General features: G+C 35.2%; 1 gene segment (V, D, J or C); it reads left to right on the top strand.

Moving 5' to 3' along the window:
* Positions 1-228: 228 nt before the first annotated feature.
* On the top strand, positions 229-1763 carry LOC119618093 (T cell receptor alpha variable 14/delta variable 4-like). The segment is given in 2 exon segments: positions 229-1062; positions 1221-1763. Coding segments are annotated over 2 exon segments (471 nt in total).
* The last annotated feature ends 11959 nt before the right edge of the window (positions 1764-13722 follow it).

The following is a 13722-nucleotide window of genomic DNA, read 5'->3' as shown; positions in this document are numbered from 1 at the left end:
AGACAAGAACGATAAGCTATGGCTACTATATTAAGAAATAAATTACAGTAGCAAGGCAATGACCTTTGTTGTTTGCAATGTTGTTGGGTGGTATCACTAGGGCATGGCCTTTAATATTCACACAGAAAGAAAAGTTTATTGCAATCAGTGATCCTATAATCAGTTGTCCTGTATATGGGATCGCCCAGAATACATTCTCTTCAGAGCTGGGCGTACAAAACGGAATGGCTTGCTGGGGCTCATTTGGGGTCTGAATTGAAGTCATGGAAAAAATATAAATTCAAAGGCTTAATAAACTAATAACCAAACTCTGATATATAATATGATCTGTATGAACAGAGCTGGCTGTTGAAACTGAATAGAAAAGAGAACGGGACCTTTAAAATACAACTTGATATCTGAGGGGTTAATTTTAAACTCTTCATCAAAGAGAGATTGTTTTTCTGAGTTTGGCGCCAAGATTGGCAACTGGATAGGCATTGGAATTGAGGAGGAATATTGTTATATCAATAGATAATGCAAAAGATCTGCAGAGATTTGTCCAAACCTTCTTATCACAATGTGATGTATTTGTACTTTAGGAGAAACAACAACATACATAAATGTGAGGCTAGAGGATTATGGTATCTTACATTGGCTCTATAATTCATTACAGGCATAAAATACGTGTCAATCTCCCAGTTCCATCACAGGTGCAATGACAAAATACAGTAGCTGGTCGAATGATCATTTTTCCTCTCAATGTGACCATGTTTATTTTCAGATTTGTTAACAAATTAAGAGTTGGTTGATCCAAAAGAAAGTTTGCATTGGGTGAGGTTCTCATAGAGAAGTGTGAGATAACACACATTAGTTTGCTATACCAGGAAACCTCTGTTTCCTGTTCTAGGGCAGCAGTAGCAGCAGCACATGGCCCAGTAATTCTTCTCCCACCATGCCAGGTTCACCTCACAGTGCAGAGTCCTGAAAATAAAGAAGAAGATTTTTTTTTTTGTCTAGAAAAAGAACCAAACATGTTACTTTCTAGCCTGCTGAAGGTGGTCACAGCTTCACTCTGGCTAGGTAGGGATGGCCTAATGGACTTTCTGTTTGAACTAAGGACCTTGGAAGTATCTTTATGGAAACTTTGGGAAGGAGGGGTAATGGGGTACAAAAATCGAACTTCTTTGTTCCAACCCACTTTATCCTTAAACCTTCAAATTCTCTTTTTTTTCCTTCAGGATCTGGCATTGCCCAGAAGATAACTCAAACCCAACCAGCAATGTTCGTGCAGGAAAAGGAGGCTGTGACTCTGGACTGCACGTATGACACCAGTGATCAAAGTTATGGTCTATTCTGGTACAAGCAGCCCAGCAGTGGAGAGATGATTTTTCTTATTCTTCAGATGTCTTATGACAAGCAAAATGCAACAGAAGGTCGCTACTCATTGAACTTCCAGAAGGCAAGAAAATCCGTCAACCTTGTCATCTCTGCTTCACAAGTGGGGGACTCAGCAGTGTATTTCTGTGCAATGAGAGGGCACAGTGAGAGAACCGTCGGAGGGAGGTGTACAAAAGCCCCGGGGACCTGCTTGAGACCTCCATCTGCTGGAGAACCAAGGCGGGAAATCAACATCACAGACAGGAAGTGGCTACAGCTGTAGCAGCACAGAGGCAGTGTTGTAGGAAATACACTCACTCTAAGAAAACACCTCTTTAAGTTCATAGGCCATGATCAAAATTATCATTAATTAAAAACTTTCTTATCTCTGAATCTTTGGTTTAAAGTTAGACATATCAAATTTGTGACTGAAGGTTGAAGATAAAAATCTGCCACAATAAACAATTTGCCATTTGGCCACTAAATTGAACTGGATTCAAAAACATACGACTGAAAAATCATTAAAAATCTCTGTGAATTTTCACATCAATTTGTTCAGCAAATACTGGGGATCTACAAAAAGTTCATGAAAAATGTGTATTATAAAAACTATTTTTGGATTTCAATTTTTTTTGCACCAAAATAAACTTACACTTAAATTGTTATATGTAGACAGGATCTACTTTGAGGCGCTAAGAAAAATAAGACAACAATCTGAAAAGAACCCCTATTTGAGCAACAGATTCTGCTAAAATGAAGCAAAAAAAAAAAAAAAAAAAAAAAAAGCTTCACATTTATGGTGAAGGTTGGGTAGTAGAATCATGAAATCATCAATTCTCTCTGAAAGTTTACGAAGTCAATGCTTCAAATAAATCAGCAGTTTGTAAGTGGATAACTCATTTTAAGAAGGGATGAGACAATGTTGAAGGTAAAGCCTGCAGTGGCAGACCATCCACACCAATTGGTTTGGAAAATGTTAATCTTATTTGTGCCCTGATTGAAATAGACTGGTGACTAATGGCAGAAACAATAACCAACACCATAGACACCTCAGTTGGCTCAGCTTACACAATTATGACTGAAAATTAAAGTTGAACAAACTTTCCATTCGATGGGTGCCAAAACCATTGCACCTAGATCAGTTGCAAACAAGATCAGAGCTTTCAATAGAAATTTTAAAGCAAGTGGGATCAAGCTCCTGAAGCGTTTCTTTGAAGAACTGTAACAAGAGATAAAGCATAGCTTTACCAGTATAATTCTGAAGGCAATGCACAATCAAAACAATGGCTACCAAGAGGTGGAAGTGGTCCAGTCAAAGCAAAGGTGGACCAGTAAAGTGAAAAAATTATGGCAACAGTTTTTTGGGACACTCAAGGAATTTTGCTTGTTGGCTTTCTCAAGGGCCAAAGAGCAAAACCATTTGCTTATTATGGGCATGTTTTGAGATATGTAGCCAAAGCTTTAGGAGATAAGTGCCTAGGAAAGCTCCATCAGAGATTTCTTCTTCACCATAACAATGATCCTGCTCATTCCTCTCATCAAACAAGGGCAATTTTGTAAGAGTATTGATGGAAAATCGTTAGGCATCTACCTAGCCTTGATTTGGCTCCTTGAACCTCTTTTTGTTTCTTAATCTTAAAAAAATCTTTAAAAGGCACCCATTTTCTTTAGTTAGTAATGTAAAAAAGAACTCATTGACATGATTAAATTCCCGGGACCCTCAGTTATGCAACAATGAACTAAATGGCTAGTATCATTGCTTACAAAAGTGTTTTGAGCTCGATGGAGCTTATTTCAGGAATAAAGTTTTTTACAATTTTTATATTTTATTTATTTTTTTATGTTGGAAGGTCAGTTCTTTTTTTTTTTTTTTTAACTATACTTTAAGTTCTAGGGTACATGTGCACAACGTGCAGGTTTGTTACGTATGTATACATGTGCCATGTTGGTGTGCTGTACCCGTCAACTCGTCAGCACCCATCAACTTGTCATTTACATCAGGTATAACTCCCAATGCCATCCCTCCCCTCTCCCCTCTCTCCATAATAGGCCCCAGTGTGTGACATTCCCCCTCCCCTGTCCAAGTGATCTCATTGTTCAGTTCCCTCCTATGAGTGAGAACATGCGGTGTTCGGTTTTCTGCTCTTGTGATAGTTTGCTGAGAATGATGGTTTCCAGCTGCATCCATGTCCCTACAAAGGACACAAACTCATCCTTTTTTATGGCCGCATAGTATTCCATGGTGTATATGTGCCACATTTTCTTAATCCAGTCTGTCACTGATGGACATTTGGGTTGATTCCAAGTCTTTGCTATTGTGAATAGTGCCGCAATGAACATACGTGTGCATGTGTCTTTATAGCAGCATGATTTATAATCCTTTGGGTATATACCCAGTAATGGGATGGCTGGGTCATATGGTATTTCTAGTTCTAGATCCTTGAGGAATCGCCATACTGTTTTCCACAATGGTTGAACTAGTTTACAATCCCATCAACAGTGTAAAAGTGTTCCTATTTCTCCACATCCTCTCCAGCACCTGTTGTTTCCTGACTTTTTAATGATTGCCATTCTAACTGGTGTGAGATGGTATCTCATTGTGGTTTTGATTTGCATTTCTCTGATGGCCAGTGATGACAAGCATTTTTTCATGTGTCTGTTGGCTGTATGAATGTCCTCCCTTGAGAAATGTCTGTTCATATCCTTTGCCCACTTTTTGATGGGGTTGTTTGTTTTTCTCTCGTAAATTTGTTTGAGTTCTTTGTAGGTTCTGGATATTAGCCCTTTGTCAGATGAGTAGATTGCAAAAATTTTCTTCCATTCTGTAGGTTGCCTGTTCACTCTGATGTTAGTTTCTTTTGCTGTGCAGAAGCTCTTTAGTTTAATTAGATCCCACTTGTCAATTTTAGCATTTTGTTACCATTGCTTAATTTTTATATTTTAATTTTACTTTATATGAACCTTTTGAAATCTCCTTGTATTTATTGTGTTATTGGCATTGTTTTAAATAAGAAAGGCATTGAAACCTTTTATGTTTCCCTTCTAAATATGTTGTGTTGTTTATATTGTTTAGTGGATTAGTTTGATTTAGGTTTGTTTGCTGTGAGTAAATGGTACTCACATTTATTTTCTAAAGATATCTACTATGTGACAAACTTTGTGCTAAGAGCTCATTTCATCTTATTAACACCTCGAATGTGGAAGAAATCAGTTTCCATACTACAGATTTACCTGCCTTTCAACATTCTTATCCATGAAGTGATAATTATTTAGTGGCTTCCAGAAGGACATGTGGTGAATCTTCCTCAAAGAGGCACAAACCTTTTCATTTATATATAAATAAGACATCTTTTCTTCTAAAATGAATCACCATTTTTGAAATATAAGAAATTTCCCTTTCACTATGTTTCCACACAGTTTATTTAGTTCTACTGATCTATTTGTTTCATTCTATGACAATCTCAAAATGTCATTTCACAATAAATTTTATAATCTCTTAGGGTAAATCACTTTTCACGAAAAATCTTTTTCAAGGTTTTAAAAAATAATTCTTGCACATTTAGTTTTCAGTATGTTAAAAGTTCTGTCACATTTTCCTTATGTTCAATACCCTTCTGTTAAACTGACAAAACAAAAATGTCTAAAAACCAGGAAGTTGAAATGGCATTTAATGAATATGTTAACAAATATCAACTTGCTTTTGTACGTTTTTATTGAGAAAAATGATATTTTTTCATTTGTATAGGGTCTTTTATGTTCTCTATTACATTGTGAAGTTTCTTAATTTTATCTTCATATGGATTTGTATATAACTGTTCCCACACATTCATCTATATATACGCATTTTAAATGAAATTATCTTTTATATATTAATTTTTACTGATATTCCCAGTACAAAGAAATGCTATTTAAAAATCATCTTGGTTATATAGCTAAGAATTTCTAACTTTAAAGTGTAGATAATTTGCAATATATTCATACTGCTTGAACCATTAAATTTTATTTTATGAACCTAGCCTAATCTTAACCCAACACCTAAAAAAATAGGGCGATAAAAATATTTACTCCCCGATTTTTTTTTTTTTTTTAAGGTGGAGTCTCGCTCTGTTGCTCAGACTGGAGTGCAGTGGTACAATCTCGGCTTACTGCAACCTCTGCCTCCTAGGTTCAAGCAATTCTCCTGCCTCAGCCTCCTGAGTAGCTGGGATTACATGCGCACGCCACCACCATACCTGGCTAATTTTTGTATTTTTAGTAGAGATGAGGTTTCAACCTGTTGTTCAGGCTGGTTTCGAACTCCTGACCTCGTGATCTGCCCATCTCGGACTCCCAAAGTGCTGGGATTACAGGCGTGAGCCACCACCACACCCAGCCTACTCTCCTATGTAAAAGTCAAGAAACAACAGATGCTGGCAAGGGTGTGGAGAAATAGAAATGCTTTTGCACTCTTGGTTGGAACGCAAATTAGTTTAACCATTGTGGAAGACAATGTGGTGATTCCTCAAAGACCTACAGCCAGAAATACCATTTGACCCAGCAATCTCATTACTAGGTATACATCCAAAGGAATATAAATCATTCTATTATAAAGATACCTGTACATATATGTTAATTGGAGCACTATTCACAATAGCATAGAAGTACAATCAACCCAAATGCCCACCAATGATAGACTGGATGAAGAAAATGTGGTTCATATACACCTTGGGTACTATGCAGCAATAAAAATAAATGAGATCATGTCCTTTGCACGGACGTGGATGGGGGTAGAAGCCCTTATCCTCAGCCAACTAACACAGGAACAGAAAATCAAACACCACAAGTTCTCACTTATAAGTGGGAACTGAACAGTGAGAACACATGGATGCAGGAAGGGGAACAACACACACTGGGGCCTGTTGGGGAGGCAGGGGGAGGGAAAGCATCAGGATAAACAGCTAATGCATGCGAGGCTTAATACCTAGATAATAGGTTGATAGGTGCAGCAAATCACCATGGTACACGTTTACCTATGTAACAAAGCTGCATATTCTGAACATGTATCGAAGAACTTAAAAGAACATATTTAAAAATTCACTGAAGAAACTGAATATATATTTGCAAGTGTCCCATGCCAATATAAAACACGTTGTAATAAGCATGTATACATCTTATTAAATCAGTTAGAATGAATATCCATATATTCATATTCATATAATTTGATATAAAATAGCAGTTGGATACATAGTATTAATTTTAAAATTTTAATTTAAATTTTAAATTTCAAATTTAAATTTAAAATTAAAAATTTTTAAAGTACCTCATTTTATTTCTGAGATCTGGAATCTTATTTAGTTGAATATGTCTCTTCGAGTACCTTGAGCTTGTGTAGCTTATGCTGCTGCCTCTAATGTAGCTGCTACTGTTTTCAATATAGAAAGAGCAAGGTGAGTGGATTTCTTGAACCATTTACTATAATAGAACCTCTAGATATTTCTACCAAATAAATAGTAGAGAACAAATTAAAATAAGCCAAATGTACTTTTACAGCTATTTTCACATCTATTAGATGGAGTCTTTCATAGACATATTTTTTTTTTTTTTTTTTTTTTTGAGACGGAGTCTTGCTCTGTCGCCCAGGCTGGAGTGCAGTGGCCAGATCTCGGCTCACTGCAAGCTCCGCCTCCCGGGTTCACGCCATTCTCCTGCCTCAGCCTCCCGAGTAGCTGGGACTACAGGCACCCGCCACCTCGCCCGGCTAGTTGTTTTGTAATATTTAGTAGAGACGGGGTTTCACCGTGTTAGCCAGGATGGTCTCGATCTCCTGACCTCGTGATCCACCCGTCTCCGCCTCCCAAAGTGCTGGGATTACAGGCGTGAGCCACCGCGCCCGGCCTGATAGACATTTTATGAAAGAGTTTCATAATCCTCACCCTTGTTACAACACACAGTCTAGACAGGCAAGATATGTTCACTCTAACATAATATCTAAGGGATGATGTGAAGGATATTGCAGGCATGTACACACACACACACACACACACACTCACATCTCACTCCAAGTTCGAGTTTACAAATAGTAGTTTACCTTTTAGGTAGTTAGAGAGAACCAGTAAAGAAATCACACGCTTTCAGCCTAATCAGTAATTAGTTCAAATTCAATAGAAATGACATCTAAAATTGGAATCTTAGAAACAAGACTCTACTGAAAGATAACTTTGGAATGCACCAAAAATCAGTTTTTTAGTTGAGAAATGTTGTCTTTCACTAACTCTTCAGTCATTATCATTGTATTTCTTGGCACCTACTTCTGGGAAAACCTTTGTAACCACAGGTAAAACATAATATGGAAATGGTCACTCTACCTTAGTTTAATAAATGTATTCAGTTTTTTTTAATGACAAAAAATTTACTCTTGAATAGAGATGCAAATATTTAAATTAAGTAATTAAAACCCGGAAGGCAGTGTATTAACAAAATAATACAGCTTGATTTTTAAAAACTTATTTATTCACTTATATATCCATTTATTTTTAAAAAAATCATTCAGCACCTATAGAGTGACAAACTTTGTGCCGAGAACTCAGTCCATGTAACAATCTTATTGTGATCTCTAGCATGTAATAGCTCAATTTCTATACTGTAGGGTTTACCTGCCCCATACCAGATTTATCCATAAAATGATTAATAAATTACTGGCTCTTAGAGGGACATTGTAGAGAGACAGAATTTGAAGTCTCTCTTTTCTCTGCTTTTGTCCTTCATTTTACTAATCTTTCAAAAGCATTTATGCCATCGTGTGGATCACTTTGCACACCCGCAGACTTGTTCCACCATGCAAAATCCTCATTCTTTTCAATCTTCTTCTACCTCCAACACCATTTTCTCCTTCCCTAAGTTTTGAATGGTAATGGTTGGTTGCTAAGTGATCTTGTATTGCAACATCCTCTTATATTTTTGCGTTTGAAAAGTAGATGTGTATAGTCTAAATCTTAAAGAGAAACATGTTAAAAAAATTTTAAATTATTTTTAATTGTGGAAAAATATATATAACATAAATTTTGCCTTGTTAACCATTTATAAACGGACACTTCAGTAGTGTTAAGTACATTCCTTTGTTGTGCAACCATCACTACCATCCATCTTGAGAACTCTTTTCATCTTGGAAACCTGAAACTCTGTGCGTACTAAACAATAGCTCTCTATTCTCTTCTCCACCTAATCCCTAGGAACCATCCCTACTTTCTGTCTTTATAAGTTTGACTACTCTAGGTACTTTGTATAACTGGAATCATACAATGTTTTTTTGTAACTGACTTATTTCATTTAGCATAATGTCCTCAAAGTTTATTCATGTGATAGCATGAAGCAGGTTTTCAGAATTTCCTTCCTTTATAAGGCTGCATATTATTCAATTGTGTGTACATACCCTATTTTGTTAATCCATTTATCTGTCAATGGAAATTTGAGCTGTTTCTATCTTTTGGCTATTGTGAATAAGTTGCTGTCAACATGAGTATGCAAACATCTCAATATTTGGGGTATATCCCCCATTTCTTTCAATTTTGGAGGGGATATACCCAGAAGTGCAATTGCTGAATCACATAATAATTCTATTTTTAATTTTTTAAAGAACTGCCAAACTGGTTTCCACAGTGGCTGCTGTACCATTTTACATTTTTACCAAGACAAAGGTGTTTTGATTTCTCCACATTTCATCAACACTTCTTTTGTTATCATTATTTTTGATATTAATAGTAGCCATACTAATGGGCATGAAGTAGTAGTATGTCATTATGGTTTTTATTTGCATTTCCCTAATAATTCGTGATGATGAGTATCTTTTCCTGTGCTTATTGGTCAATTGTATATCTTCTTTGGAAAAATTCCTGTATAACTTCTTTATCCATTTTTAATTGGGCTTTCTTTCTTTCTTCTCTTTTTTTTCTTTCTTTGTTTCTTTTCTTTCTCTCTTTCTCTCTTTCTTTCCTTTCTTCCTTTCCTCTTTCTTTGTCTCTTTCTTTCTTTCGAGATGGTGTTTTGCCATGTTGCCCAGGCTCGTTTCGAACTCCTGAGCGAAAGCAATTCACCTACCTCAGCCTCCAAATTCCTGGGATTACAGGTGTAAGCCACCGTGCCTGGCCTGGGTTATCTTTTTTTCTACCGATTTGTAAGAGTTCTTTATATATTCTGGATATTGACCTTTTGTCAGATATATGATCTGATATATATTTTTTCCATTCCATGGTTGTTTATTCACTCTGTCACTCCATTAACTGTGCACTTGGATGCACAGTTGTTTTTAATTTTGATGTAGTCAAATTTATCTAAGTTTTCTTTTGCATCCTACGCTTTTGGTATCATAGCCAATAAATTATTGCCAACTTCATGCTTTCTGAAGGCTGAAAAAAAAAAAAAAGAAAAAAGAAAAAGAAATTATTGCCAAATCTAAATCGTGAAGCTTTTCCCTGTAAGATAAGATGTAGTTTCACTCTTTTGCGTGTGGATATCCAGTTTTTCCCAACACTGTTGAAAAGACTTTCCTTTCATCCTTAAACAGTCTTAGGACCCTTTTCTAAAATAATTTGGTCATAAATGCAAAGGTTAATTTTGGGCTGTCAGTTGTATTTCATTGGTCTATATGACTGTCATTATGCAAGCACCACACAGTTTTTGCTGTATTACTGTAGCATTGTAATCAGCTTTGAAATCAGGAAGTGTGAGACCTTCCAAACTTGTTCTTCATTTTCAAGATTATTTTGGCTATTTGGGGTTTCTCAAGATGTCATATGAACTTTTGAATGGATTTTTCTATTACTGCAAAACACTATTGGGTTTTTGATAGGGACTGAATTGAATCTGTAGATTGCTTTGGGTAGCATCAACATTTTAATGATATTAAATTCCCCAATCCATAAATATCAAATGTCTTTCAACTTACGTGTGCCTTATTTAATTTATTTCAGGAGCATTTTAGTTTTCATTGTACAAGTCTTAGCATCGTTGTTTAAGTTTATTCCTAAATATTTTATTCTTTTTGATGCTATTGTAAATGGAATTATTTTCTTAATTTCCAAAGTGTTCATTGTTAGTGTATAGAAATGCAATTGAGTTTTGTGTGCTGTTCTGTATCCTTCAAGTTTGCTAAATTCATTTATTAGTTCTAACTACAAGCATCTTTAATGGTGGAATTTCAGATATTGTGACAGTAGAGTGGAGGATGGGACCTTAGTCTCATGTCCCTCAGGATAACTCATGTAGGCTGCAAAACTTCAAGTATACATAGAAGTATGAACTTCATAATGTAATCATTTTAATCTTTAATACATCAGGCCCTTCAAAATTTAGTTTAAATGTTGAGAAGTCAAAGAATGATGTCCTTCTGAGAATAAATATTCTAACACATGATGATGTGATGAACGAGATGAAGAATTTGTATTTGGATACATGTTTTTAAAGCAATGTTTAGTTAGTAATTGAAAATACTAAACCAGGAGAAAATAATGTGCACTCTTCATACTAGAGAGATATAGAACCAGAAAGTTTTACCTCAGTCCATTGATCTAGTAAATAAAGATTCAACACTTAAACTTAAGTCATTTGACTCCAATTGATGAATTTTCAGTAAACAATGAAAAATAAAAGTAAACCAATTCAATATACAACTCCAGGAGTTATAAAATAAACAGTAAAATAAAATGGTTGAGAGTAGATTGAAGGAATTAAAAATAAAAGCAAGAAATTAATGGCTCAAAGGAAAATAATAAAATCAATGATAAAACCACAACATGATATTTTGAAAACAATTAGAAAACTAACACGATCCAGGAAAAAAAAGTGAGAAGGGACAAATACATGCACAAAAAATACAACGTAATTAAGTTGAATTTATTTTGGGAATGTAAAGGTTATTTAATACTTGAAAATCTGTTAATATAATGCTTGATATTAACAAACTTTAAGAAGGCCAAAGATGTTCTAATACCTGGTTTGGTGTATTGTTTCATTTGGATCTAGGATGATTCACTGTACCTGTATGTGTATGTGCATTTGTGCAGGCTCATTTAATTTTGTTGGCTTTTAAAAATATTTGGGTTCTCTCTCTTAATTTGACCCCAATTATAGATATAGTGTTATTGTTCTTAAATTTCTGGTTGCATTTAGATTATTTCTATGAAGACAAGGGGAAAATGATGAATTTGTTCAACCATATTTATCACAAAGTTTTGACTTCCATATTATTGTTTTTGTATTTTTCTTTTATTGTGAACTGTACCAAGTTTTATTCTAGAAATTGCTGGACCAGTAAGTATTGTTCAAGTTGATGGATTGTATAGAGTTCAGATTTTTGGAATATTCTTGAAAATTATTCTCATTTATGTCCTTAAACCTTGCATAATCTTGTGAAATAATGCTTCATAATGATGACTGTGCACAGACTAACCCATGCTTTAAATAATGTTAGTTATTAGAAAGAATTAAGCTATCATCCTGTATGTGAGAAATTTTCATACTGGTTAATTTGAACAACTATGCTTTAGACTCCTTTATCACAAGCAAGTTTCCAGGAAGAGAAAGAGAGTGATCACTGGCCATGAATAAAGTTCCAGTACTCTGGTGGTTCACAGAACTTTAGAAACCTTTTCAGCCTTGCTACCATGTGTTGCTCATCAGGTGTTTAATAATTGGACTGAAAAGAATGCTTATGCCACTACCTGGTGGTCAGCTCCTAAACTGCAGTTTGTTTATCCTTTAAAATATATTTTCTTCTCTTTTTTTTTTTTTTGGAATGGAGTCTCGCTCTGTTGCCCAGGCTGGAGTGCAGTGACCGGATCTCGGCTCACTGCAAGTTCTGTCTCCCGGGCTCACTCCATTTTCCTGCCTCAGCCTCCCGAGTAGCTGGGACTACAGGCACCCGCCACCTCGCCCGGCTAGTTTTTTTAGTAGAGACGGGGTTTCACCGTGTTAGCCAGCATGGTCTCGATCTCCTGACCTCGTGATACGCCCGTCTCGGCCTCCTAAAGTGCTGGGATTACAGGCTTGAGCCACCGCTCCCGGCCTAAAATATGTTTTCTTTCCTCTTTTAGTCAAATAATCAGACCTGAAATTATTTAGTTATTAAAAAAAATTCATTTGGATAAATGGAGCACCTATTAACTTGCTGTCTTAAAATATTTCAAGGGCTTGGGAAAAAGTCATTTTGGTGTCTTCTAACTTCCCTCTCAAATTTCTCTGAAAGCAATTTATACTGGAAAAAATAGGGAACGCATGTTTTGCTATTAATGAGGTTTATGTTCAAAACTATTAACTTTGCCATGTACTTGCTGAATACTTGTGTGCTGTGTTTCATTTTTTGTAAAATGTGATAGTGATAGCTTCTTTAGTATGTGTTGTGAGAATTCATCAATAATGTATCAAAGAAGATTAACAAGTAGCAGATGATCTAATAATGAGAATATTCTCAATAGACCCAGAAAAGGCATGTGACAAAATCCAGCATCCACTCCTGATTAAAAACTCTCTCTAAATGCGAAATTAAAAGGAACTTTCTCAACTTAATAAAGGAACCTTACAAAAACCTATGTCAAGTGTCATACTTGGTGAAAAACTAAAGGCTTCTTTCTCCCTAAGATCAGACATAAGAGAAAAGTTATTGCTCTCACTGTTTTTCTTTAATATTGTACTAGAATGTCTATCCAGTGCAATAAGGCAAGAGACGGAAACAACAGGCATACAGTTTGGAAAGGAAGAAATAAATCAAGCTTTATTTGCAGATAACATAATCGTCTAAGTAGAAAATCCAAAGCATCTACAGAAAATCTACCAGAACAAATAAGTAAGATTTTAAAGGCTGCAGGATAAATGATCAATTTGCAAAAATTAATTGTATTTATATATTTTCACATGGGACAATCAGAAATTAAAATTAAAAACACAATACCATTTACAATAGCATCAAAAATATTAAATGCTTACAGATTAATCTTATAAAGTTTAGAAGACCTGGTAACTTAAATCCACAAAACCTCAGGAGAGAAATTAAGACCTAAAGAATGGAGAGATAAACTATGTTCACAGATTGATAGACTCAATATTGTTAAAATGTTAGTTCTGTTTCAATTATTCTATAGATTCAATATAACCACAATAAAAGTTCATCATTTTTTTGTTTAAAATTAGCAATCTCATTATAAAATTTATTCAGAAATATAAGGCACCTAGAATAGCCAAAATAGCATTGGAAAAGAAAAAATTTGGAGGGATAATACTATCTTACTGCAAGCCGTTTTCCACAGTAATCAAGACAATGTGGCATTTGTGTACAGATAGACTAACAGATTAATAGAACAGAATAGAGCCCAGGAATAGACCCATATATACATG

This window comes from Chlorocebus sabaeus, chromosome 29, assembly GCF_047675955.1.
Source record: "Chlorocebus sabaeus isolate Y175 chromosome 29, mChlSab1.0.hap1, whole genome shotgun sequence".
NCBI lineage: Eukaryota > Metazoa > Chordata > Mammalia > Primates > Cercopithecidae > Chlorocebus > Chlorocebus sabaeus.
The sequence above is the reverse complement of the archived record's forward strand: the minus strand, read 5'-3'. Positions and strand labels throughout refer to the sequence as shown.